Source organism: Thunnus albacares, chromosome 22 (genome assembly GCF_914725855.1).
Source record: "Thunnus albacares chromosome 22, fThuAlb1.1, whole genome shotgun sequence".
Lineage (NCBI taxonomy): Eukaryota > Metazoa > Chordata > Actinopteri > Scombriformes > Scombridae > Thunnus > Thunnus albacares.
The window spans coordinates 26,659,845-26,684,209 of record NC_058127.1 but is presented as its reverse complement, the minus strand read 5'-3'; the positions used below and the strand labels follow the sequence as shown (position 1 = coordinate 26,684,209).

General features: G+C 39.1%; 1 protein-coding gene across 5 annotated transcripts in view; it reads left to right on the top strand.

The window, feature by feature from the left end:
- The first annotated feature begins 2,090 nt into the window (after positions 1 to 2,090).
- The window catches only part of nat16 (N-acetyltransferase 16), a 47,051-nt gene continuing 24,776 nt past the window's right edge, over positions 2,091 to 24,365 (top strand). For 2 of the 5 annotated variants that reach the window (XR_006400133.1, XM_044341534.1), the window contains exons 1-2: positions 2,091 to 2,315; positions 21,267 to 21,451. Coding sequence is in view for 2 of the 5 variants with exons in the window: in XM_044341534.1 (XP_044197469.1) it covers positions 21,393 to 21,451 (59 nt within the window). In the remaining 3 variants the exon portion in view is untranslated. Of the gene's footprint in view, positions 2,316 to 15,227; positions 15,305 to 15,385; positions 15,500 to 15,592; positions 15,807 to 17,239; positions 17,534 to 21,266; positions 21,452 to 24,365 lie in introns of those variants that run through there. The other 3 variants (XR_006400134.1, XM_044341535.1, XM_044341536.1) reach the window with 3 other exon arrangements.

Genomic DNA, 24,365 nt, shown 5'->3' with positions numbered 1-24,365 from the left:
GTATTTTAAAAGCTTGTTATATTATCCATTGTGTCAAATCTTCATCTGAAAAGTAACTAAAGCTGTCAAATAAATGTAGTGGAGTAGAAAGTACAATATTTCCATCTGAAATGTTGTGGAGTGGAAATATAAAGTAGTATCACATGGAAATACTCAAGTAAAGTACAAGTACCTCAAAATTGTACTTAAGTACAGTACACCACTGCTGAAATGAAACTGTTATGAATGTTGAAAAATAAAATTTCCATTAGCAGGACAAAGGATCATTGTCATGGTCCTACTCCTGTGTTTATTGTGTTTTCTGGGTTTTGGTTTTCTGTTCGTGCTGTTTCCCTTCTGTGCTCCTTCCCCAGTCAGCTTATCCCTTCACACCTGAACCTGTGTCTAGCCTCATTAGCCCTGCCCTGCTCTCAGTGTTTTCCCCAACCAATCATTTCCTATCTGCTCCTCCTCCCCACTCGTCTGTTCCCCATTCCCTCATCAGCTCCTCAGTACATTTACGGGTCTCAGTCATTCAGTTTGTCTTTGTTACAATGTCGCTCCTATGGACATTTGCATTCAGTCATTTTGTATTCTGATCCTGTTATCTGCTCTTGCTGTTGCTTGTGGTTTGGAACTACCATCTGTTTTTGACCTGCCAGCTTCATAGACATCTGTTTTTGAATTTTGACTTATTAAAGCCTTTTTTTTGGTTGAACCTGTGCTGCCCTGTGTCTGCATCTGGCTCCTCCACCTGTCTGTCCCGTCCTCATTTGTGACACTCCTAGCTACTTGAATTGGTTGAAATTCTCCCCACCCCAAATAATAGCACCCCAAATAATTCTACATTAATAAAAAAATGGATAAATTAAACTGTGATACAAAGTTAAATAACAAGTGTGGTGGGTCAGAACAAACTTTTTTATTTCAACTGTTTTCATACACTTATGACAAATGCTTTCAATGTGGAATTTCATCTTTATTCCAAATTACACAACAATCTTGTAAAAGACACCTGCATAATATCATGATTATTCATAAATATCCAGGCCAAATCTTGTTTTCACTGGAAAATATTATATATAAAACTTGTTTTTTTTTCAATAGTTAGAATAAATCTGCTCAACTGAAACTATTTAAAGACTTGTGAGTGAGCACAGTCTTTATATGAAGCTATAAGATTCGTATCATCAGCAAACAACAGTGGCAGAAGATAAAACCAGGCAGGTCATTGACATAAATCTATATAAAAGCAATGGGCTAAGAATAGATCCTTGTGGCACCCTTTGACGAAGCGTGGAGCTTTTAGATATTTAACCATCAATAGCTACAAATAGCTCAAATTTCTAAGATAAGGGTAACAAACCATTTGAGGAGAACAACCTGAATTTCATATCTTTGAAGCTTAGAGATAAGAATATTACAATCAACTGTCTCATATGCCTTTGTGAGGTCTAAAAATATATCAAGTGAACATTTCTTGTCATCCAGGGCAGAAGACAAAAGGACTACTTGAATAAGTTGTGTTTCTTTCCAAAATCCATGCTGATTTTTTTTTTTTTTTACAGGATGGTACATATAGTTGGTGCATCCTTTATTTTATTTTAGCAAGTGTAATGGCATTTTTATCTTCTAATTTCTGCCACTCTGATGCAAAATTACATAAAAAAGGCAGTAATTAGATGTGCTGCTCGTGCTCCTTAGAAGTCTCTGCACGTCCCCTTGACACACACACACACACACACGAGCGCGCGCGCGTTTGCATAGCTATCCTTATTGACTTCCATTCATTGTGGACAGCCTAACCCAAACCCTTACCCTAACCTTAACCATAACCAATTGATGCCTAACCTTAACCTAAACTCAATTTACACCTTATCCCCAGCCTTTAACTGGACCTCAGAAATGACACTTCACTTCAATAGGACCGGGCTTTGGTCCCCATGAGGGCGACTGGTCCCGACAAGGTCGGTGTTTATACAGGCAAAGGTCCCAATGAGGTAACAAAAACGTTCACATACAAACACACACACGCACACGCGCGCGCGCGCACGCACACACACACACACACACATAGAGAGAGAGAGAGATAACGGAGGGGGAGGGCTGCGGTGATGCTGAGCCGCTCCAGTGAGTCCAGTATGGAGGCTTGACGTCGTGAACTGGGAGGGGCGGGGCTTGTGTTGAGTCTCCAGTGGAACACCGACAGAGCCGGTCTGTCTGTCTTTCATTCATCGCCGGAACTGTGCAGCTCGTGCATCAGCCGTGATACCGTCTACCATCCTGTCTCCTCTGACTACCGACACCAAGGACACCACCTCCGCCCCTCATCCGCGGTAAGAGCCGCAGAGCAGACGGTTGGAGAGCTGCTGCCGGTTAGATAACAGATGACTCGGTTCTGTCCTATAGGTTGTCTAAAAGGAAAATTACCAGCCTATAACATCCCTATATGGCGCGTGCGATGCTCAAATGGTGCTCTGTAGGCCCGCTGGGTTCATTGTGACGTATCGGATTTTATGGTATTGTTTGATTTTAATCTCCAATGGTATTATGTAATATTCTTAAAATGTGTTCAGGCTTCTCAATAATGACAGGATAGTGACCTTGTCGGATTATTTAGGCTCTTTCTCATCTTCTTTGCTCGGCTACCACGGTGGTATCACTCATGACGACACACTGCACTGCTGAATATGTAGCTTATACCTTGAAAAATTCTTACAGGTGCATAAATGTTCATGTATGAGGACGATTTTTTTTCATTGATTGAACATGTAATTGTTTAGAGCATGGTGTTAATATGATTATGGTTATATTCAATTTAGTCCAATTCATCCATCCTATCTGCTTAGCCATTCCTCCAATACAGCATAATGAAAAATGATAACATACACATGAACAGCTGATTGAACTGCATAAATAAAAAATAGGCCGAACACTTGTAAAACCATTCAAACTTTAATTTTTGAGAGGTTAATTTTTGTTTATGTGTTTTATTTTTTCTTCTTTTTTGGCTGCATCATTAAGTAGGCTATATAACACAAAATATCAAAATATTTAGTATTTCTGTAAATTTCGACAAAATAACAGAAACACCTGCATCAGTCAGCTATTTGGGATATTTTCAAACCAGTCAGCCAGAATATCCCAGACTGGGACTGCTACCTTCTTGCAGGATTGGGCATTTCCTCAGTCACTATAAAAACATGCTGTAGCTAAGGTTATGTAGAGCTCACATGATTAGTGGATTAATTGATTAGTTGATCGATCAAGTTTTTTAAAGAAAATCAATCAGTAACTATATTTTACAATTTATAATCAGTGAATCATTTTTTAAGCAGAAATGTTAAACATTAGCCACCAGCTTCTCACGTGTGAATAATTTCTGCTTTTTAATACATTTGTAAATGGAATATTTTGGGGTTTTCAACTGTTGATTTGAAAAAAAAACTAGCAATCTGAAGTTGTCATCTTGGGTTCTGAGAAACTGTGATGAGCATTTTTCACAATATTCTATTGAAACCAAAGAATGATTGGCCTTTTGCTTGATAAATGAGTTGAAAAACTGTCAACAAGAGGTCAATAAGAGGATGTTTTTGGCTGCATAACAAGTCTCTATTGAGGCTTAAGTTGTATTGGATAAATTTTCCATGTTTCTCTCAATTTTGTTTCTTATTGATGGCATTTAATGAGAAGGATGCAGTCTGCAGCTACTTGGGAAACAGTCATCCAGGCTTATCCTGATCCAAAACATCCCAGAGTGGGATCACTACGTATTTCGCAGGATTTGGAATTTCTATTATTTTCTATTTTCTATTATTTTATTATTTTACTATATTAAAATAACTATTATATATATATATGTGTATATATATATATATATGTGTATATATGTGTGTGTATATATATATATATATATATATATATATATATATATATATATATATATATATATATCTGTGTGTGTGTGTAGATTCTTTTTTTCTGATTTACTGACGAACCGGATGGTTTGTTACACAGAACCATCTGAGAAGTTGTCCTTGGAAACTGTTGTGGAACTGGGAAAGGGCAGGCACTTTAAAAAAATACTTGGCAGGTGATTGGATGAACTATTTGTCTATCACCATCTATCATTGTCTTGTCTTGCAAAGCAGCTGGATTCACGGGATCACATGAGAATCCTCATGACTGATTGGTCCGAACCACCAGTGGTTCGGACACAAGCACATAACTCGAAGCCTGACAAGATGGATTCTCTCGTGATCTCATGATCTTGTGAATCCAGCTGCCTCACAAGGAAAGATTAATCATGTAGACCATAAAATGTCAGAAAATAGAAAAAAAATTCCCATCGCAAATCCCAGGAGTCCAAGGTCACTTCTTCAAAATGCTTGTTCTATCTGACCGACAGTCTAAACCTAAAGATATTAAGGTTGCAATGATGTAAAACAGAGAAGAGCAGAGAATCTGAGACATTAGAGAAGCTGTTGATTGTTTCAAGCTCTAGATATATAACAATAACCATTACATATGTTTATCTGTGAGAGGGCCATAATGTTGAATTTTTGGTGCTTGTGTTGATATATGTGTTTATCTTGTGCCCCATCCTGCCTGAACATGATCCAGAACCTCCCAGATTGGTATCAGTATCTTTACTGTTGAATTCTCTTGTCAATGTAAAAACTATATTGTCAATCATTTATTTCCTGAAATAACTTAAACTGCTTAAACTGGCACTGTATACCGTCATCTTGTCAGACCCTAAATAGATCAACAAGATGGCTATATAAGCAGCATAGGCACCAAAGTGATTTTCCAAGGTGAGTCTTGTGATTGGCCCTCATGGGCTCTGACCAGGGGTTGATTATAATGTACTCTGGTTTCTTGTGCAATTTGGAATAAAGACAAGTTTAGAAGTTAGGCTGTGTTTTTTGGACACTGCTGCTATGAACTTGATCATTCAGCGCTGCAGCTGCCCAGAAGGGGCACACTGGGTAGCAAACAAGGTCACCTTTGTGTAGTGTATATCTAGTGATAGCACCCTACGCCATCCTTGATAAAAACGAGATGGAAAATCTAAGGCCCAATGAGGCTGTAATGGTCATTACACTCTAAAAAAACAAATTGTGCCAGATGGATGAAAAATAATAGAAAGACAACTTTTCTAGCACAGGGCAAGAAATGCCAAAGGCACCAGGGCTTCATTCGTACCACGTCCTGACAAAACATGATCCTGAACCTCCCAGATTGAGATTCATTTCAATTACAACTCAACAACTAATTTTGGCCACGTTTCATCAATATGGTGTGAGGCCAGGCAATACTTTACCAAACCTGTATTGGGGAGTAGCCTAATACCCTGAAATTTTAACAACAGGGTGTTTTTCTATTCCTCCCATTCTTCTGACATACCATGAATGCATCAATAGCCATAGCATACTATGCTAGCAGCAGCATGTTATAGTCGTGGATGTTTTATAGGAGCTGGATACTGGGCTGAAAATGGCGCCCATTCAGTCCTATAGGAATTGCTCGCCTGGTGCATACGTCAAAAAAAGTTTCTAGCTTCCGGGTTTGCTTCCGCGTTGTGTGGCCCACTGAATATGTGCAGCAGGGGGATTTTTCGCTACAATACTGTGAGTGGCCACTGGGAAAAATTGCCTGTAAGGCTGAGCGGCAGCACCCTATCCATGGTTATAGTACTAAGAGTTAGCATGTTAACATACATGTCAGTGCCTGTTGGCAATTAATATGATCCTTAGCAGGGAGCATTTCCTACTTTAGTATGCTAACATTAGTGTGTTAACATGGTCTCTCTTAACATGTCAACCTGCTAATTCTTATTATGTAGGCTAATATTTAACATGTTGATTTGCAAATTCAGTATGTACATGTCTATAGTTTGTTAGCATGGTAATATGCTATGTTAGCATGTTAACTTGCTATGCCAGCTTTATTCTCAAAGTAGATTTAAACCCCACAGGGAATTTTAGAGTGAAAATTTTGACCAGCTTGTGGCAGACGAAAAGTTAGGAGATCACCACAGTCATAGGGACAGCAGCAGCACATGCATGCTTGTATGTTGCATGTATGGATCTCATACAAAAAGAGGAAATATCCACTTAAAGTGAGTACTTTAGACTTACAAATGTCTCTGCAAAACAAGAATCCAAATGTCCATGCAGTCTTGCCTTATACTACGTTTGTAAGTAGATATATGAGACTTGTGAAATTAACAGATATTGGCCCTATCTCATTACTTCCCCACTCGTCCCAGAGTGCTCTTAATTGGGTAATGGCCCATTGGAGTAGAGTGTCAGGGGCCAGGAGGGCAATCTGTAAATATGAATTGGGACACCAACTGCAGTATTGGAAACTACTGTATGTCACATAGTTATGAAGAGGCCAGTACATCCATGGTTACCATGATTAACAGTATCATCTATTGACATCATGCACAGCAATTGTCATAAGATGCCTGTCATGAAGAATCCACTGCATGTGCATAAGATATTCTTTCTCTTTTATTTTTCTTTCTCATTTTTCATGAAAATGATTTATGCTTATACAGATTTTTAGCCAAAGTTGTGATGCATTCTCAGAAAATTTCGTCTACCACATGATTTGACTATGCATGTGGAAATGCTCCATTTGGCGGGCCATCTGGAGGGCTGGATAACCACTATCCCCTCATCCTAAATAGAAATGGGACACCCTACACTATGAGAGTGCACAAAATGGAGGATAGGACCAAGTGTGACCAAGTGAGCAAGGGGCTTACTGGGATAGGCCAGGAGTGGATAATTCCAAGTGTGCGCAATAAATGTCAAAGCATACTTATCTTATCAAAATGATAATCACCTCAATAAAAAGTATTTAGACACAGCAGATTTGAGGACATTTGTTTAATCCTTATTAGGATTAAACTAGAAAATGATGTTAATATGACATGTGATTTGACATGAACACAGAGATATTATTATTATTGTCATTTTAAACCTTTTGTTGCCTGAATATTTGGGTTTAGTGTGCATGTAGGCTGTCACAGTGTGTTAGGAGGAATAGTGTCTGTAGGTGAGATGGCAGCAATCATGCAGTAATTCTACAGACTTAAAGTTGCTGCTTTTTGTCCCACTTGGGGACCACGGACAAGCTGAAAACATTCTCAAATATTATTAACACTCTATTTACACATCCAGCACAGACAGAAACATTAGCATTCATATGGAGTCATGTTTCTGTCCATTTAGAGTTCAATTGCTGTTCATCCTGGGTTGTATTCTAATAACTGTGGCCATTCAGACTATGGGTCACACTAACTTTGCACTCATAGGGATTCTGACAAAACAGCATTTATAGGGGCAAGATGTCTAAGCCTCCTAAAGCTTTCCAGATAAACTTCTTTACAGAAATAATTTCAAACACTTGAAATGAACCTTCTTTAAATAAATTTATCTCGGGTCTCCACTAACTCCCAAAATAAATATCTGGCTCATTGGTTGCTAGGTGTTTCACTCTGTTCACCTCAGTTGCTAATTTCTTCACTGAAAACAATGGCTTTTTGCTGCTGGACATGTGAATATTTTCTGATTAATTCAGTCTTCTTTATAGTAAACTGAATATCTTTGGGTTGTGGACTATCGGTCTGGACAAAACAAGACATTCAAGGATGTCCCCTTGGGCTGTGGGATTGAGATTTTTCACCATTTTGTGACATTTTATAGACCAAACAACTAATCAGTTAATCGATTGATTAATCGATAATGATAGCAATGGTTAGTTGCAGCCATGTGGTGTGATATATGGTTGGTGAGAGCAGAACTGCAGGCTGAAAAATGAAAGCAGTGAGCTAAAAGAGGCTAAAACGCTCTGTAGCTGCAGAGGGAACTGCAGAGTTGGTGATAATTCTCTGAGGGTTTGTCATTACAAGCAACACCTTTCACATTACACACAGTCAATTCATCTATTATTAATATGGAGATATTGATCAGTGCAGCTGTAAAGACTTGTCAGAAATGGAATATAATATTCATACGTATGTTTTTTCAGTGTATAATAACCTGAAAATAAGAATCGTAGTGTTTTTGGTACCCTAGAATGAGCCTTTATATCTACATAGAGAGCAGGTCCTCTTCCATGGAGCCAGCCATGTTGCACCACCATGTTTCTACAGTAGCCCAGAATGGATGAATCAAACACTGGCTCTAGAGAGGACTGACTCTTGGGGGGGGTTATTCAATTTTTTTCTGCAACCTCACCGCTAGATGCCACTGAATCGTACACACTAGTCCTTTAAGTAATGACAGGACTGATGTGTTGTTTTTCAAAGTGGCAGCTATCCTCCCCTCTCATCATCATCATCATCATCATCATCATCATCATCATCATCATCATCATCATCATCATCGTCATCACCACCATCATCATCATACCCTTACTGTTATTTATATGGCTGTCTTTTACATGGTGACTCACAAATGAAAGACTTTCTGTTGTCATGCAAGCTTGTATAGCTGCGAGAGAAAGAGAGAGAGAGAGAGAGAGAGAGAGAGAGAGAGAGAGAGAGAGAGAGAAAGAGAAAGAGAGAGAGGTAGAAAGACGGGGGGGAGTAGAAAGACAGAGAGAGAGAGGTAGAAAAACAGAGTGAGAGGTTTGGATGTGATCTGATGGCTTTTGACAGTTTGGTATTTGGAATTGAAAGCGTGGAGGAATTATTGTATTAATCATGGAAGGGAGAGAAAAAATAGGAAAGCACAACATGGACATCCTTTTCTTTCCACTTTTGTCAACACATTTACTCACACAGTCCAGTCTCTCTGTGTCTGTCTCACCGTGCAAACAGCAGCAGGATAACTCCAGTGTAAAAAAAAAACCCCCCAGATATACTCTCAAAATGGGCGCGGACAGCTGATGTGCACGCAGTTCTGTACATACAACACTGGGTGTTTGAGCAAACAACGAGTAGTTTCTCATGCGTGTTGTGACACAAGATCTTTTTTGCTGTTACTGCATGAAAGATTAAAATGTGGCATCATATTGCAAAAAATACAGCAAAAAAAAGAAGTGGTCTTGCCACTGCAGGGGGAAAGTGGTCTCTTTCAGTTTTGAATACATTAAGATGAGGAACATTAATGTTTAAACACACTTTTAAGATGCCATATTTTATCCTAGTAAGATGCAATAACTTGGTGTAGAGCTGCAACTAACGATTATTTTCATAATCGATTAATCTGTCGATTATTTTATGGGTGTTTTGGTCCATATAATGTCAGGAAATGGTGAAACATGTTCAAATGTCTTGTTTTGTCCACAACTGAAAGATATTCAGTTTACTGTCATAGAGGACTAAAGAAACCAGAAAATATTCATATTGGAGAATCTGGAAGCAGAGAATTGGACTTTTTTCTTAAAAATGACTCAAAACAATTAATCAATTAATAATTGCAGCTCTAATTTGGTGTGTAATGCCAATTGGCTTGCAATAGTGTTTTATAGACCCAGGTTGTGCCTCTTGCATCACATAAGAATCAGCTTTTCTCAAAGGACTCTTCTCATCATATGGATGGGAAAAAAAATCGGTCCACTGCACAACAAAAAAAGATTTTAACATGTTTCCCAAATTTTTGAGAGATTGGGAAAGGACAACTCGATTTCCTAATACAAACTACTACTACAAACATGGTGACAAACAGTATTTCCATGCTCATTTTGCATGAGGTGAATTAAAATGAAAGATTTTATATTTGTCTGTCGGCCCAAATACAAGACAAGGATTATATTCAAGGACTAGACATTTATGTCTTCATAGCAGTAGATAATCTTTTTTAATGGGGAAAGTATATAGAGTGTTAGAGTTTTTTGTAGCCTGATGATGTCGCTTTGCTAGCAAGTTTCTTCTGTTTATAATGAGTCTGTTAATCAGAACTATAGCAGTTTCTGCCAGTGCTTGCAACATATTTTGGGGGAAATTCATTCCTGATGAGTGAGAATTAGTCGAAAGCATCTTGTAATGTCTTTACTGCAGAAACACACCGGGGAACCAAATCATCTGTCAAAACTGCCAAGAATTACCAGTGTGGCTTAATATCATGGTGAGGAGCTCAAATAGACCACAACTTTAGCAGCCTGACTGGAGAGTGTCAAGCTACCTAAATGTGGGATTAACGTTCTGCTCAGTGGAAATGGAAGAGAAAAGTGCTCCAAGGCAGAGGACTCTATTAATATCTTGGGGAAACTTTCCCAGCAGGACAAGTCTAAAAGTGTTTCGTATGTTCAAAAAGTCTTTTTCTAAAAACAGTTGTTGGAAAACGGGGTCGTCTTGTATAATTAGAGCTGTCTTATATTTGGGCCAATACTGTATTTTATATGATCATACAAAAAAGCCACGTTTAATATTTTTCTTGTTTGTACAAAAAGATCAAGGTGACATACACTCACAAATTGCAGATAAGGTTCTGAGGACTACGGGGCTCTCGCATGCTCATGCATGGGTCACAAGTATGACGTACGTTTTAATTAGTGAAATGTGTCAAATGTAGTGCGAGAGGAAATGAAATGAAAAGTCACCCCTTTCACTTTGCATAAAGAAATTAACCTCTGGATAGCACCTTAGAAATTGGGTTAAAACACCTTTTTTTTGTTGTGCAGGATTTCAGTAGTGGACAAAATTGATGTCACAACAGGAAGTTATGGACACTTGCAGGTTCATGGCTGTGCAACATATTCAGAGAGCGTGTGACATGGTGTTACACATACTGTATACACACACACACACACAAATACACACACGCACACACTCATTGTGTGATGTAGTAAAGGGACCTTGGAGATTAATGACTGTATAGATGCTGCAGTGCAGAGGGGAGGCCCAGGGAGAAGGACAAGAGAGTGAGAGGAGAAGGGAGGGACAGATTTAGGAGAGGAGGAGAGAAGCAGCAGGAGGGGGATGGTAGGGAGGCTGGGAAGAAGGGAGGAGGAGGGGAGAGTTTAAGAAGAGATGAAGAGGGAGGCTCGGGGAAGCATGAGGGAGGCTTGGAAGAAGTTAGGAGATGAGGAGGAGAGCGCAAGGAGTGTTAGGGACTAAAATAGAAGGAGGCAAACAGGGTTCGAATTACAGGGGAGCTAAGGGGAGCTCGGTTCCCCTGAAGAGGACATGAGGATTTTCTGTACATTAAGGGTCCTGAAATAAATAATAATAGTAAAAATATGTCAATGTTTATTCGCTTATTATATTCCAATTTCCGAACATTTGTCTCCACTATAATAAACACAGTCTATTCCTGCTGTGGCCATCCATGCATGGCGGCACACTCAAATCATTATGTTTATGTCGCCAAGTTCAAGTAGTGAATAGTGACGTCGCCTCCAGGATGTTTTACTATGCAGTAGGCGTTTGCATGTTTGCGTTTAGAGTGTTGCTGTTGTCTTGCTAGCTTTGTGTAAGACCAACAGTTGAAGCTGTGGGCATGTTCTGATGGTGTCATGTGATATAACTTAGGTCTGTTTAGAAGCGTAGCGCAAGTTTTTTTGTTGTTGTGCTTGATTGATAACTGTTTTTCTGTCTCTCTGTGGTACCTGCATAGCTAGATTATTTCTGTATGAAGTGAAATGTTATTGACAGTATTAACTGTACGTAGTAATGGTAGAATGTTTTTTTTGCAGTAACCCTGCAATTGGCCGCGTACATCTATATATGCGCGTGCATGTGACATGTTTAATAGCGCACTGGAATATAGGGCTCCCCCCAAAAGCCACTGTGTAATTCGAACCCTGGAGGCAAGGAAGAAGGGAAGGGTTGAGAGGTGGCTAGGAGGAGGTGGAGGATTTGAAGGAGGCTATGAGGAGGTGGAAGGGAATGTTGTCTGCCTGAGCAGTTTTATTGTTCACAGATAGGCCTCACTCGTGATGAACTACTGCAAAGTCAAATAGGGCTTTGTGTGTGTGTGTGTATGTGTGTGTGTGTGTGTGTGTGTGTGTGTGTGTGTGTGTGTGGAGTGATGCATCACCTCGCTCTCGCTCGCTCCTTCTCTGAAACCGGATGTACAGAACACATAGCCCTCGTTTCTGTCGTCCCATCACCTCTCCTTTCCCCCCGTTTCATCATATTTATTACACCTGCAGCTGTCCGTTGGTGTAATGACACACATGTAATCCCCACCCATCCCCCCACACACCCATCCTCTCCTCCCATGACCCTCATTCATTTTACAGCAGGAGCAGTTTGGTCTACCAGCATTCTCTGCATTTACATGCACTTGTCTCGCTGCAGAATCCTGATTTCTAGACAAAACTCCCGAAAAGAAAGTAAATTTGTTTTATACAGCTACATCTCTTCATATCAAATCAGATTACTTGGATATGTATATGCTTAACTGGTTTTTAGAGGGTGTTTCTATTGTGAGCTTGTGCATGATGATGACCCAGCACTGTGGCAGGATGAAAAAGGATCAATCACTGCTCGCAGTGGTGTGTTGTACACAAAATAATTCAGTCATAAGACAGATTTACACTGAAACTGAAACTAACTAGATTAAAGGATAGGCCTGGCAATATTTTAGATTTCTCTTATTGTCAACAAATCTCATGTGCAGAGCCAACCCAACAATGAATTGATCTACTCACAAGTATTGTGTGTATCCAAAACCTGATCTTATTCCTCTGCGCCACAGAGCTCCATTGTTGTCCAAGAACTATTAAAAACACATCAGTGAGCCAAGCCGTGGCAAGTTCAACATTTTTGAAAACACTTTCTTGCTGAGAGGCATATTTGTTAAATATAAATCTGGAGCTGGGAGATGGTTTGATTGGTTTAGCATGAAGACTGTTCACAGACAGGACTCCAGGAAGTCACTGCTCCTGACCAGGAAATAGTCCAGCACATAACCTTCTGTCAAACCACAAAATTATTGTTTTTACTCTTTGGTTTTTGTATGGATTCAACAAATGAGATATAATGTAGGGCTGCAAATTATGATTATTTTTATTATTGATTAATCTGTCGATTATTTTCTTGATTAATTTATTAGTTGTTTGGTCCATAAATGTCACAAAATGGTGAAACATTTCGATCACTGTTTCTCAAAGTCCAAGGTGATGCGCTCAAATGTTTTGTCCACAACACAAAGATATTCAGTGTACTGTCACAGAGGAGTAAAGAAACCAGAAAATGTTCACATTTGAGAAGCTGGAATCAGAGACTTTGAACTTTTTTTTTCTTAAAGAATAAACGATTAATCGATTATCAAAATAGTTGCCGATTAATTTAATAGTTGGCAACTAAACGATTAATCTTCTAATCATTGCAGCTCTAATATAATGAGCTAATTAGTGAGCTTTAGAGGTGCTAGACTTAAAGCCAGGCAGATATATTGGCTGTTATCGGTGTAAATGTTGGCTGATAAGTAACAAGAAATTGCAATAATACTAAACCAGGTTTGAAGTCATTTAGAAACAGTGTCTCAGTTACGTAGTTTGTCCAACAGAGAGCACTGACAAGTTGATTTTTCAACTGTAAAATGTCCCATTTAGTATCTGTCCTGGTCACAATCCTTTAAAAAAGAGTGATCCGTATCAAGATTGTATGTTAACATTATGTATTTATGTAAACAAAAATGATTAAAAACTTGCCAATATATAGTTATCTGATTATTTTGAATTCACAAATATCAATATCAGTGTTGGCCTAAAAAATGCACAGTCTGCCTATATTTGTTATCTGCATGTGGACAGAGCCAGGCTAGCTGATCCTTGTCTCCAGTCTTTGTGTTAAGCTAAGCTAACCAGCTGCTGGCTAGGTTCATATTACAAGGACAAATATGACTGACAGTGCTATCAACCTTCTCAGGTAACTCGTCAAGAAAATGAATAACCGTATTTCCCAAAATGTCAAACTATTCTTTTAAATAGACCTGTGTTTAAATATAGATGTGTTTCCTCCTTGAATGTATTAAACACTCTGTAAATCCAAACACGCAATGAAAGCTGCTCACCCAGTGCACCAAAAATATATATTTCTACTTTCTACTTTCTGTTTCTCAGCTCATGACACATCCCATTCCTGGCTGAGTCGGGTCAACTACCTCCACACAGGAATGGGACAAAAATAATATCTTTATACAGCTCTCAGTGGTGTTCTTATATCAGTTGAAATTATGATTATTCAAAGAGTCTTTTTGAAATGTGTTATGCTCAGGGGCATTTATTTTTAACTTTATTTAATTTATTTCTTATGTAATAGATGTGTATGACAAAAAGTGTTTCTGGGCCCTTTGGAAACTATGAACTGTTCAAAGAATATGTTCTAGGGGAAATGGTCTGATTACTGACTGTCTGCATGTAAAACAGGGTTTTGCAGAAATCTGACTACTGCAGCACATGTAAATGCCTTCCCAAACCTGATTTCCCTACATCCAAAACTTCATAGAATTACACTTTCTTACTAATGTAAAGAATACAATTGAGTGCAGGAGCAAAAGTAGGACTTCCAACTGACAATCCAACTGAAATGACAGAAGTAATCTCCTTTTCAGTCAAAAGTCAATGTCAAAGTGATTTTTTTTAAATCAGCTGTTGGTATGTGTTAATACTTGGAGGAAGACAAAAAGGTCTTTTTCAGATACAGTGATGTTGACATTTTCAGGTAAGATTTTAACCTGTTCAGTGTGCTACAGCTGACTGGCTAATTAGCTATCTAGCCCTGCATTTTTACCCAGTGGATGTTTGTTTGGTAGCTTGTCCAGCAAGCTAAGTTGAGAAGAGAAACTAGCTAGAAAGCTTCAGTCTGACTTTTTCTGTGTTTTGTGTTTGGCTGTTGTAATTCCTGTGATTATGCAGACAATGAAAAAACAGCATTTGAGTGGCACAGGGTCCTGTCCTCAACCAAAAAAATTTGAACTACAAATTTCTCATTTTTTTTCAAAAGAAAGTTCAGGACATGATTTTCAGAGTAGATCAATTTGGAAATTAGGATTTAATATGCCTTTCTACATAGATAACTTTCATGGTTATTCTTGAAAGCCGTTCTGTGTAGAATTGGAAAATTTCCGACTTTGGCAACTCCCAGTGGCAGTTTCATGGACATAGGACACCGATAGACAGCACAGCCTATGTTGTCCAAGTCACATCAAATTTCATGATTTGATTTCATAAAAAGGAAATTGACTAAGACACTGAAAAGTGCAGAAAAGAGGCATAGAAAGAAATTACTAACTAAATTAATGCCAGCTTCAGTGTTGTGATTTGTGACTCTTAAGGAACCCATAACAGCATAACATCTTGTCAAAAGCTCATCGGGAGATCGCAGCTTACAAGAAAGCAACTGCTGCAACTGGTAAGCCTATACTACCCTACTCTGAATTATGCATACTGCCTCAGATAACACATTATTAATGACCAATGCTACATTGTACAGATGGCAGTCTTAAACCATTAAGCACACTTGCTTAAGTGGTTCAGTGAGTGTTTGGAGAAAGTAATGCTTCAATTAGTGGGGTTGATGCTTCCTCTGATGCCGCTTCTTGTCAAGGTAAGGGCAACATTAATACATTCATTTTTTTCATTTGGTAGTTAATTACACACATCATAATTCATAGCATAATACATGTTTCTTTATTTTCAGTGAAAACGTCTCAGTCTCCTGGGCTGTCCTTCCCTCCCCTGGCAGATCCATTACTGTTCACAGGCACAGACGTTGTGCATTTCCCTTCAAGACTGGACCCAGGTGACATTGATGACCTAGACGCTTCGTAGAAAGGAGAACTGTGAATGAGCATTAAAACCTTGTGCATAAGAGCAATCATATGCTCTCAAAATTAAAATATTTAAACATTAAATGGTTTTTGAGTTTTCAATCTGTTGTTGTGGAAAGATTTATATGCAACTATCTTCATTATCATTATTATTATCATCTGGAGGGTGGGGAATTAGGGCAGTGCATAATACAGCCAATTGTATGTATAATGCACCATACAGGCAGTAATTATCTTGACAGATTGTTGGGATGCTTGTTGATTTTCCTTAATGGAGAACATGGAACATATGCCTCCACTGGCTAGTCCCCCACTCCACAGCACTCCGTGTCCCTTTGTGTGATCTGAAAAAACGATAAATATAAGTATGTTATATTTGGTAAATTGTTACTTGTCCTCTCTAGACTGATTGGCCCAATGGTTATAATGGGGCTCCCGGCTGTGGCATTGGGAATGGTGCAAGAAGCCATCATCATTTAGGATATTCTCTGTTACCAAGGAGATGACACATTGGGGGTTCCTCTTAAACAATTGTCTTAAGACTTGGTCACACCAGCATTTAAAATTCTAACATTTTGCAGTGCAATCAATTTATTCCAGCGGAATAGCCGTTATTAGTGGATTGGCTCAGTAGATTAAAGCTATTCAAAATATTTTACCTCGGGTTCAACTTTTTACCCACAAATTTGTGTGACAGACCAATAGCAAGCCGTCTTGATAGTGCTGACCATTGACTGCATGGATGTAGTATAGGAGCTGGATACCAGACTAAAAATGGCACCCATTCAGTCCTATAAGAATTGCCAAAAAAAGTTTCTAGCACCCGGGTTTGCTTCCGCGTTGTGTGGCCCATTGAATTTGTGCAGTAGTGTTTCCCCTGCTGGCCCCGCCCACAAGTTCCTGCTTGGTCCATAGACTTTACATTGTGATGACATCACAGATTTTTAAATCACTTTTTTCAGCTCGACAAAAGTTTTATAAAACCTCCATGGATCAAAAATTCATAAGGGTCATGATTGACGTTTGCAGTTCAAGGTGTCCTGTCAACAGTTTTACAGATGTCTCTTTTGCAATGGTGGTCTATTGGGAAAAAGGCCTTTTGGGCCACAGAGGGATATTTTGCTGCAATTCCGCGAGTGGCCACTGGGAAAAATTGGCTGCAAGGTTGAGCGGTGCCCTATCCAGCTCTTATTATACATACATGATTGACTGTATATAAAGATGGACATCATTAAAACTCCCCAAAAGTAAAGCCAAAACATCTTGATCACCCCCTGGTGGCTGGCTGAAGTATAGGTCATAAGTCCCACCTCTTTCATGTTAGCAGATGGGACATGAGCCAAACTAAAAAATCAAAGTACACGTCAAATAAATTTTTCTCAATGATAGTTTCTGTCATTTTAGGTACTTCTTATCATGCTGATGTTTGTCCAAGTACTCATTTTTCTGATAAGTTTGTTTCTAATTAGTTATTTGACGATATAAAAAGGGGGTCTGACGTAATGATTGACAGCAGTGACAGCTGCTCTCAAACCTCCATCGACAGCGGCAGGACGGCTGAGGGGCTATGTCCCGCGGGCCATCATCCTGCTGCCTGACTCTACTGCACAGACTCTGGCTCCAAATGACATCACACAAGCAAGATGGCAAGGAAAGGAGATATTTTGACTTATGGGTATGGAAAGTTGGAGAGTCCAAAATTGAGGTAGCCATCAGTTTATTAGCAGTGTGGCACCATAATTCTCCCCGTCTTAGTATAAACTTCTAGACTCAAGAGGAATGGTTTGCAGACCGTTATGAGACAGGAGGAGGTACAAATATGAGCTTTAAATAAACTCTGTGAACTTATTGTCCCATCAGCTATCCAGCTAACAAGCTTGCTAATTGACAGTCAGCAAGCTCATTAGCTGAGAGAGCTATTTTTCTCTCTTCAGTAAAACCTTAATTGAAATAATTGAATGAAAAGAGAAAATAGAGATACAGTATTGTGACTGAGTAGCACTAGCATGTTCTCTGCAGGCTATTGGTTAGCAGTTAGCTTGCCTTCTACAGAACTTCACCAAGAGGCCTATGAGTAGTTTCTACATCACTAAAACCAAATATTTTGTGAAGACTCTTTGATTTTCCTCATTTTCCTTTGTGACCAGGCCTTTAGGCCACTTTCACTGAGGATCAAGAGGTGCGGGTGATTGCAGAAAATCTAGCTACCACCAAATTTCATACTCTGCATCAAACCTCTTGTGTGTTGATGCAGTTATATCTTTTGTGGTTTACAAAAGCTTTCTAGTTCTTGTTTTATATACACGAAACCAAAGTTGTGATATGCATGAGTGCCATCTCTAACTCCCAACTAAGAGGGAAAAACTTGATGACTCGAGGGGGTAGTTTTCAAATCTTACTACACTACTTGGAGCTGTTTCTATTGATGTCCATGCTGATACTTGGCTACTATGGCCCCAAATCATTCCTGTTGCCCAACGGCATTTTCTCAATGACTAAGAACTGCAGTCTTAAAATAGCTGTCATCTCTCCTGTAATTGCATTACTTCTCTGTGTACTTTGTACTATGTCATATTACTTTGGTAACAAATAATATGCCTTGCCATACAAATGGTAATGATTAACTGCTTGTTATTGTGTTGTTCTAAAACATTCTCAGAGTGCACGCTTTCCATACAGTCACTAGATTAGGTGATCATGGCCGTGTCAAAACAGACCAATATTGGCTTCCAGTCTGTCACAACCTGCATGAGGCAGAGACACAATTCTTGGATCTGAAATGTCAGCTACTATTGTCATTGAGCACATTGTAACCAGCCAAGAGAAGATTAAAAGTATTGGACATGGTAGTCTTACTGCTGGCTCCTTGTGAGGCGTCCCAAATGCAGAATTGGCTTCGACTATGATCCATTGCTGTCAGATGGTGTCTTTTTTTGTAGTGTGATCCTGACATAAGACCCAAATAGATGACTACTGACCAATTTAAGAGACTGAGCTCTCTTAAAAGTTACTAAATGGCGGATTTTTATGTTTTTGTGTGTGTGTTGGTGTGTGTGGGGCAGAGGATCGGGGGTAGTGGGTAGCTGCACCAGATGGCGCCATAGTAAAAAAAAAAACAAAAAAACTTCACATCCTGCACATAGTGACTGTAAATTTAGGCAGGAAAAGGAGTTTTTTTTTATGTTATCTTTAAAAATATACCTTTAGCAGTTTGGTAAATATAGTCTCTGGATTTGTGTACATACATTGTGTGTAATCACAATCATTGAAAAGAACAGCAAAAGTACTCCTGGGTCTCCCAAAACAGGCAAACTATATTATAGAAGAGAACACTTTATTGATCCATTGTGGGAAGCTTGATAAAAGCAGTAGCAACTCACAGTTTCAATACAGATTTATATTTGTAAAATACTGGTGAGTGACAGAAAATCAGGTGGAGTTTATGCTGGACTCAAACCTGAAATATTGAAGTGCACTTACATGCAACAAGGATTTTTCATAGACATCCTTTCTTTCATCCTTTGTCCTTTATTGTAGATATTAGACTATTCTGTGCAGTAACTGCAAAACACATATGAAAGAACATTACATACCTCTCATTAAGTTCTGACAGATGTGAAGGGACTAGATGTTATAGCTTTAAATGATTCATTATCTCACTCATCAACCTAGGCTTCTGTCAAAGCCAAATATCTCACTAACCAACAAATCATGCAAATCAATGGTGGATAACTGAAACATAGGATATAATGTTTGCAAGATAGGTGTGTGTTTATTTTGTTGCCAGTATCAGGCTGCAATCTGTAGTCAGATGAAATAAATATAATCTGTTATAAAATAATATTAATAATATGAATGTTATTATTATTGTTAGTATTATTATTATTAAAAATCTCATTTGTAATTGGGGATTGATTATAAAAATGTTGGCAATAGAACTGCATTTCAATTAAAGCAAATAAATCCTCTCCACACTATGACCTATTAAACAGCCTGCTGCAGAATGACACCCAGCATGGGTTTACAGGCCTCTCCCCACTGAGGTATTGATTTTTAGATGGTACATTAAGGTCGTTTTTATTGGGATTTAAATGGATTTTACGTTTACTGCATATGGTTATATGTACACTAGGTGTTTTAAATGCATACTGTACAAGTTCGGATATAACCCCATTACACCCCAAAATTTAAATTTAAAAGCCAAATTATTTTGGTGGATGGCTAGGTTTAGCCGTTTAGCAATTGTAGAATTCATATTGTTTAATATCCTAAAACTAATCCATGTCTTGTAATTTTACCTCCATATCCTTTATATACACAACTAACATTAGATTCTCAATGAAAAATCATAGGACTCAATTATCGATTCACAATTTGTGAATCATTTATGGTCTAATTCATTCAGAACATGGAACTTTATGCTATTTAAAATGGAAATTCAATAAGCTTCCCTTTGTAGGAATCTATTGGCAACAGGGCCACCTCTAGGGGAGGGGGAGTTTCTCTCAATACCAATAAATCGGAGGGTTGCCATTAACCATGACCTCTGTCTTTATAATGTCTGGCTTCATCCGTATTGCCATAATGCATGGCCAACTTTTGTTCTGAAATGTGAAGGCAAAGATTTTCCTGTATATCATTCCACAAGGGCATTTTAGAGGATATATCTAGATTTATGTGTTTTTTTTTTTTTTACTACTGTCACATGCTAAGACATGACAGGTTGTTTGGTCCTGTAAGACGGTTAGCCACACCGAGTTAGCTTCTAGCCACACCTATGGCTCTCGGGTCATTTTTTGTATTTTAAAAGTTCCTAATAATAGCATGTTTTAGAATAAAGTTGTATCAGATACCAATATTGCCAACATTGTGATTGTAACTCCATCACATCTTACTGTTTAACCTTACTGCACACAGATGTTAGAAGTCAATGATCTCATGAGGATTCTTGGTCAATAAGCATCATTTAGCCTCTGTGGTAGTCACTGTGTCAATCGTTTCATAAAAACTGATGAGTCATGCAGTTTTTAATATTTGGGAAATATGCATAAAACATACATACATGCTGCTGCTAGGGCTGTTAGTCATTTAAGTTGTCTGTTGAGGGAAATAGAATGTTTTGTGTCTTCCCATTAGGATGTTTCTGCTGCAACAATGCTCTCTTTGTTTGATACTCTAATAATTAGCTGTGGTAATACTGTAATAGTCTATTGATACTGTGCCATTACTTGAATTATGAGGCTTTACAAGTGCAAAATAATTGGAGCATAATATAGTATAAACCACCAAATGTCAAGACATTTCAGTGGCAGTTGTGATTTTATGTAATTAAAGCAAATACACCAAACTGAAATGTACGAAAGTCAAAGATTGACTTACAGTACAGTCACTGCAGAATATATTACTTGAACTAACAAGAATAGCTGACAATGTCGGGATATCTCGCAGTGTTGTCTCATTTTCATGGCAACAAGCGATGACTGACAGATTTACCAACTAATCATTTTGTGGTGCCTGTGTGTCAATGGTTTGTTTCATGTATAGGACTGCGTGGGGAAAATGACATGGAGCCTGCTATCGCGCAACAGAGTGCTATGCTTATGTGTTTGCGTCAGCGTGGAGCCTTCTGGCATGAAGCACTGGAGCCAAGGATCTGCCCAGGAGACATGAATGATTTTGGTGTCCATGTTCTCGTCACTTGACCAACAGGATAATCTTCTGAAGACATGGTGTGTTCCTTTGAGTTTTGTATTATTGGGGTGTTCAAGAGACATATTCTTTTCAGTATGATGCTCCTATCTATTATGTGTGGAGGTGGGAGAGGACAAAGAGGACAGCTGACAGCATACTCCAAATAAATCAAATTTGGTGTGTTAACAGAGGCAAAATGGCATGTTCATTTGGCTTTCATTGCCAGTATGCAGTGGCTATAATACCCATCTCTTTGCATGCTGAGGCTTGCTCTATTTGTCAAATCATCAGATGAGTAATCCTTTTGGAAATCCAGTATCAATTTCCTGTAATGCTACTTCAGAGCTCCCTTTACCTTATCTGTGACATTTCATCCAATTGCAGGTCCTCCTCAGGCAAATACCCACAAGAAAGAAATGAGGCAAATATATAGTAAAATGACCAGTGACATCACAATTATTACTCCAACTTATTCACCAATCAAGGACCAGTTGTGTATGGAAATGGATTCATAGCCATTAGGTTCATTTTTGGTTTTCATTTTTTGCCAACCCTGTAGTTGTATGTTAGCCAAAAGCGTTAAGGGGTCATTGCAGTAATCTAATACAGCCCCCTAGTGGCAAATATGGGTATGCAGCAAACCTTATTCTTACCTCTGTCAAAAGACAGTGTGTGTAATAAATTGTATCCACAGGCTCCAACCGATGATAATCTTGAGTGCTGCCATGTGAGCAAAAAGCAGAGTGCTTGCCTTTTCTTAGTGCAAAAATATTTGCATTACTTTGTTGACTAACCTTGTTCCCCATGACTTCACCATGAAAGCCATGTGATGGAGTGTGTTTCTTTTTGTTTGTGTCCTTTGGGGTACGAGTTTTGATCCCACCACAATTCCAAAGCTCCTCCATCTGACATGGGCATCATTAAATTAACAGACCCCCGAGCTGCAGTGAGCATACTGGCATTTGCTCGCAGTGGCGTATTTGATGGCAGATCACCAGTCTTTGCAAACGTGCCAAATTCCATTTTGTTTGGAGTACACTGTCAGCCGAAGAGAGGAAGGAAGCAAGACCATGAGAGTGAATAGGGGAAGAATGAATCAATGAGTGTGTGTGTGTGTGTGTGTGTGTGTGTGTGTGTGTGTGTGTGAGAGAGAGAGAGAGAGAGAGAGAGAGGGAGAGAGAGAGAGAGAGAGAGCGGGAGACAGAAACACAAAAACAAAATAGCATCGCTCTCATTGGCAGGACCAGACTACCCGGCCAAGCCTGACAGCTCATCTCAAAGCATCAAAGCATGATGGAAAAATACCAGTGTCCACAGTGTGTACGTGTGTGTGTCTGCTTTGACCAGACAGTGTTTTCACTACAAATGCCCTTACAGCTCACATGGCCCATTGATAGATTATTGGAACATGTCTAGCATTTCTGTGTTAGTCTCTACAATCCAAAAACTCTCCTAAGGGGCCGACTGGCCAACCCCCCTCGAGTTCCCTCTCTTAATGGCATTGAAAGACAAAGCAAAGTTTGTGTTTGCTTTGTCAATTTAAGTACTATTGAGAAAAGGAAGAATGGACTTGATTCTTGTAGATGAGTCTCATAGTTTATTTCCGAAAAACCAAGTGTAGGTGAAGCACTGAGCATTACAAGTAGTACAAGCTGTAGGCCTGATTGTAACACAATGTCTACTACAGACATCATGTCTGATGGAGCAGACAAGCTTCCATTTTAATCAATGTTGATGTCCACACTGGCCGAATAATGACATGCACTGCTCTTAGGCCTCACTCCACTTTTTTCAAAACCTTTCATCATTTTGTCACTTTTTTAGGGGTTGGCATATTTAAGCCATATTCCTTTTATGTGGAAGGCATGTCATAAAACCTGACCAATTGATATCATTATGCTTTTTCTTAAATGCCTGAAACCTAGTTTGCTGCACAGGAGAAACTATTTATCCTTGCTGTGTAAAAGGGATTACATACAGCATGAGCTTGAGCTTGTCTCTCATGAGTTTTGTGAACAAGTTCTCCAATTAAGTATTAGGACCAGGGCCAGGATGTGCCAAGACTCCCTTTTATATTTTGTGGTATTTTCCACAAAGTGAGGTTGCTCTTTTGGTTCTGTGTCATTGATACTGCAGGGTTTAGGGGACTGAGAGGACTAGTTGAGTGACACAACCCTTCTCCGAGTTCAGTACTGTGTGCATATTGAATGAGCGAGAGAGAAAGGAAGCAGAAATGACAGCTTGTATTCAGACTGACATTAGAAATGTCAAAAAATGCAGGCTCCTTGTTCATTTCAATGAAACCACTGCATTGCACTTGTGGCTGGTGTATGTCCTCCTAAAGCTCCCATTTGAAGATTCTGTGCAGTATCTTTGTAGTTCTTGAAAGTTTTTTGGTCAGAGATTCTGCACATGGTTCCTGGAATCTGTTGGAGGCACTGTACTTAATTGGGCATTCAACCACAGAGACCACTTTTTTCTTCACTTTCTACATATTTTCTGTAGTTTATTCTAAGCTCCTGGTATTTTTCAAACTTCTCTTGTTCTTCCTTCCTTAAACTTGGTTGTCCTCTTGCATCTTATACTCCTCCACTGTATGTGAAGACATCTGTGCACTCTTCATCTTAGGTCCTACCATGCTGTTGGACCTTTCTGGTAAACTGGTGTAAGGTGCCTGCTCTTGTACTTTAATTTTCAGTAATTTGGGTCCTTGAGTCCAGCAATCTTCCTCTGCCTGCCAATGGAACACTCCAACCCATCACCAGCTTGCTCTTCCATAGACCCTACCTGTTGCACTCTAAGATAACCATTCATCTTTGGAAGGCACCATATCGATGTACTCATAGGTGGTCTGTATCTGACCCAGAATACTGGCCTTGATAGTCACCTAGCCCTGGCCCTCCTCTTTCCAGGGGGTGCACAGTCTCTGGGTGATTGACTTCAGATGGAATC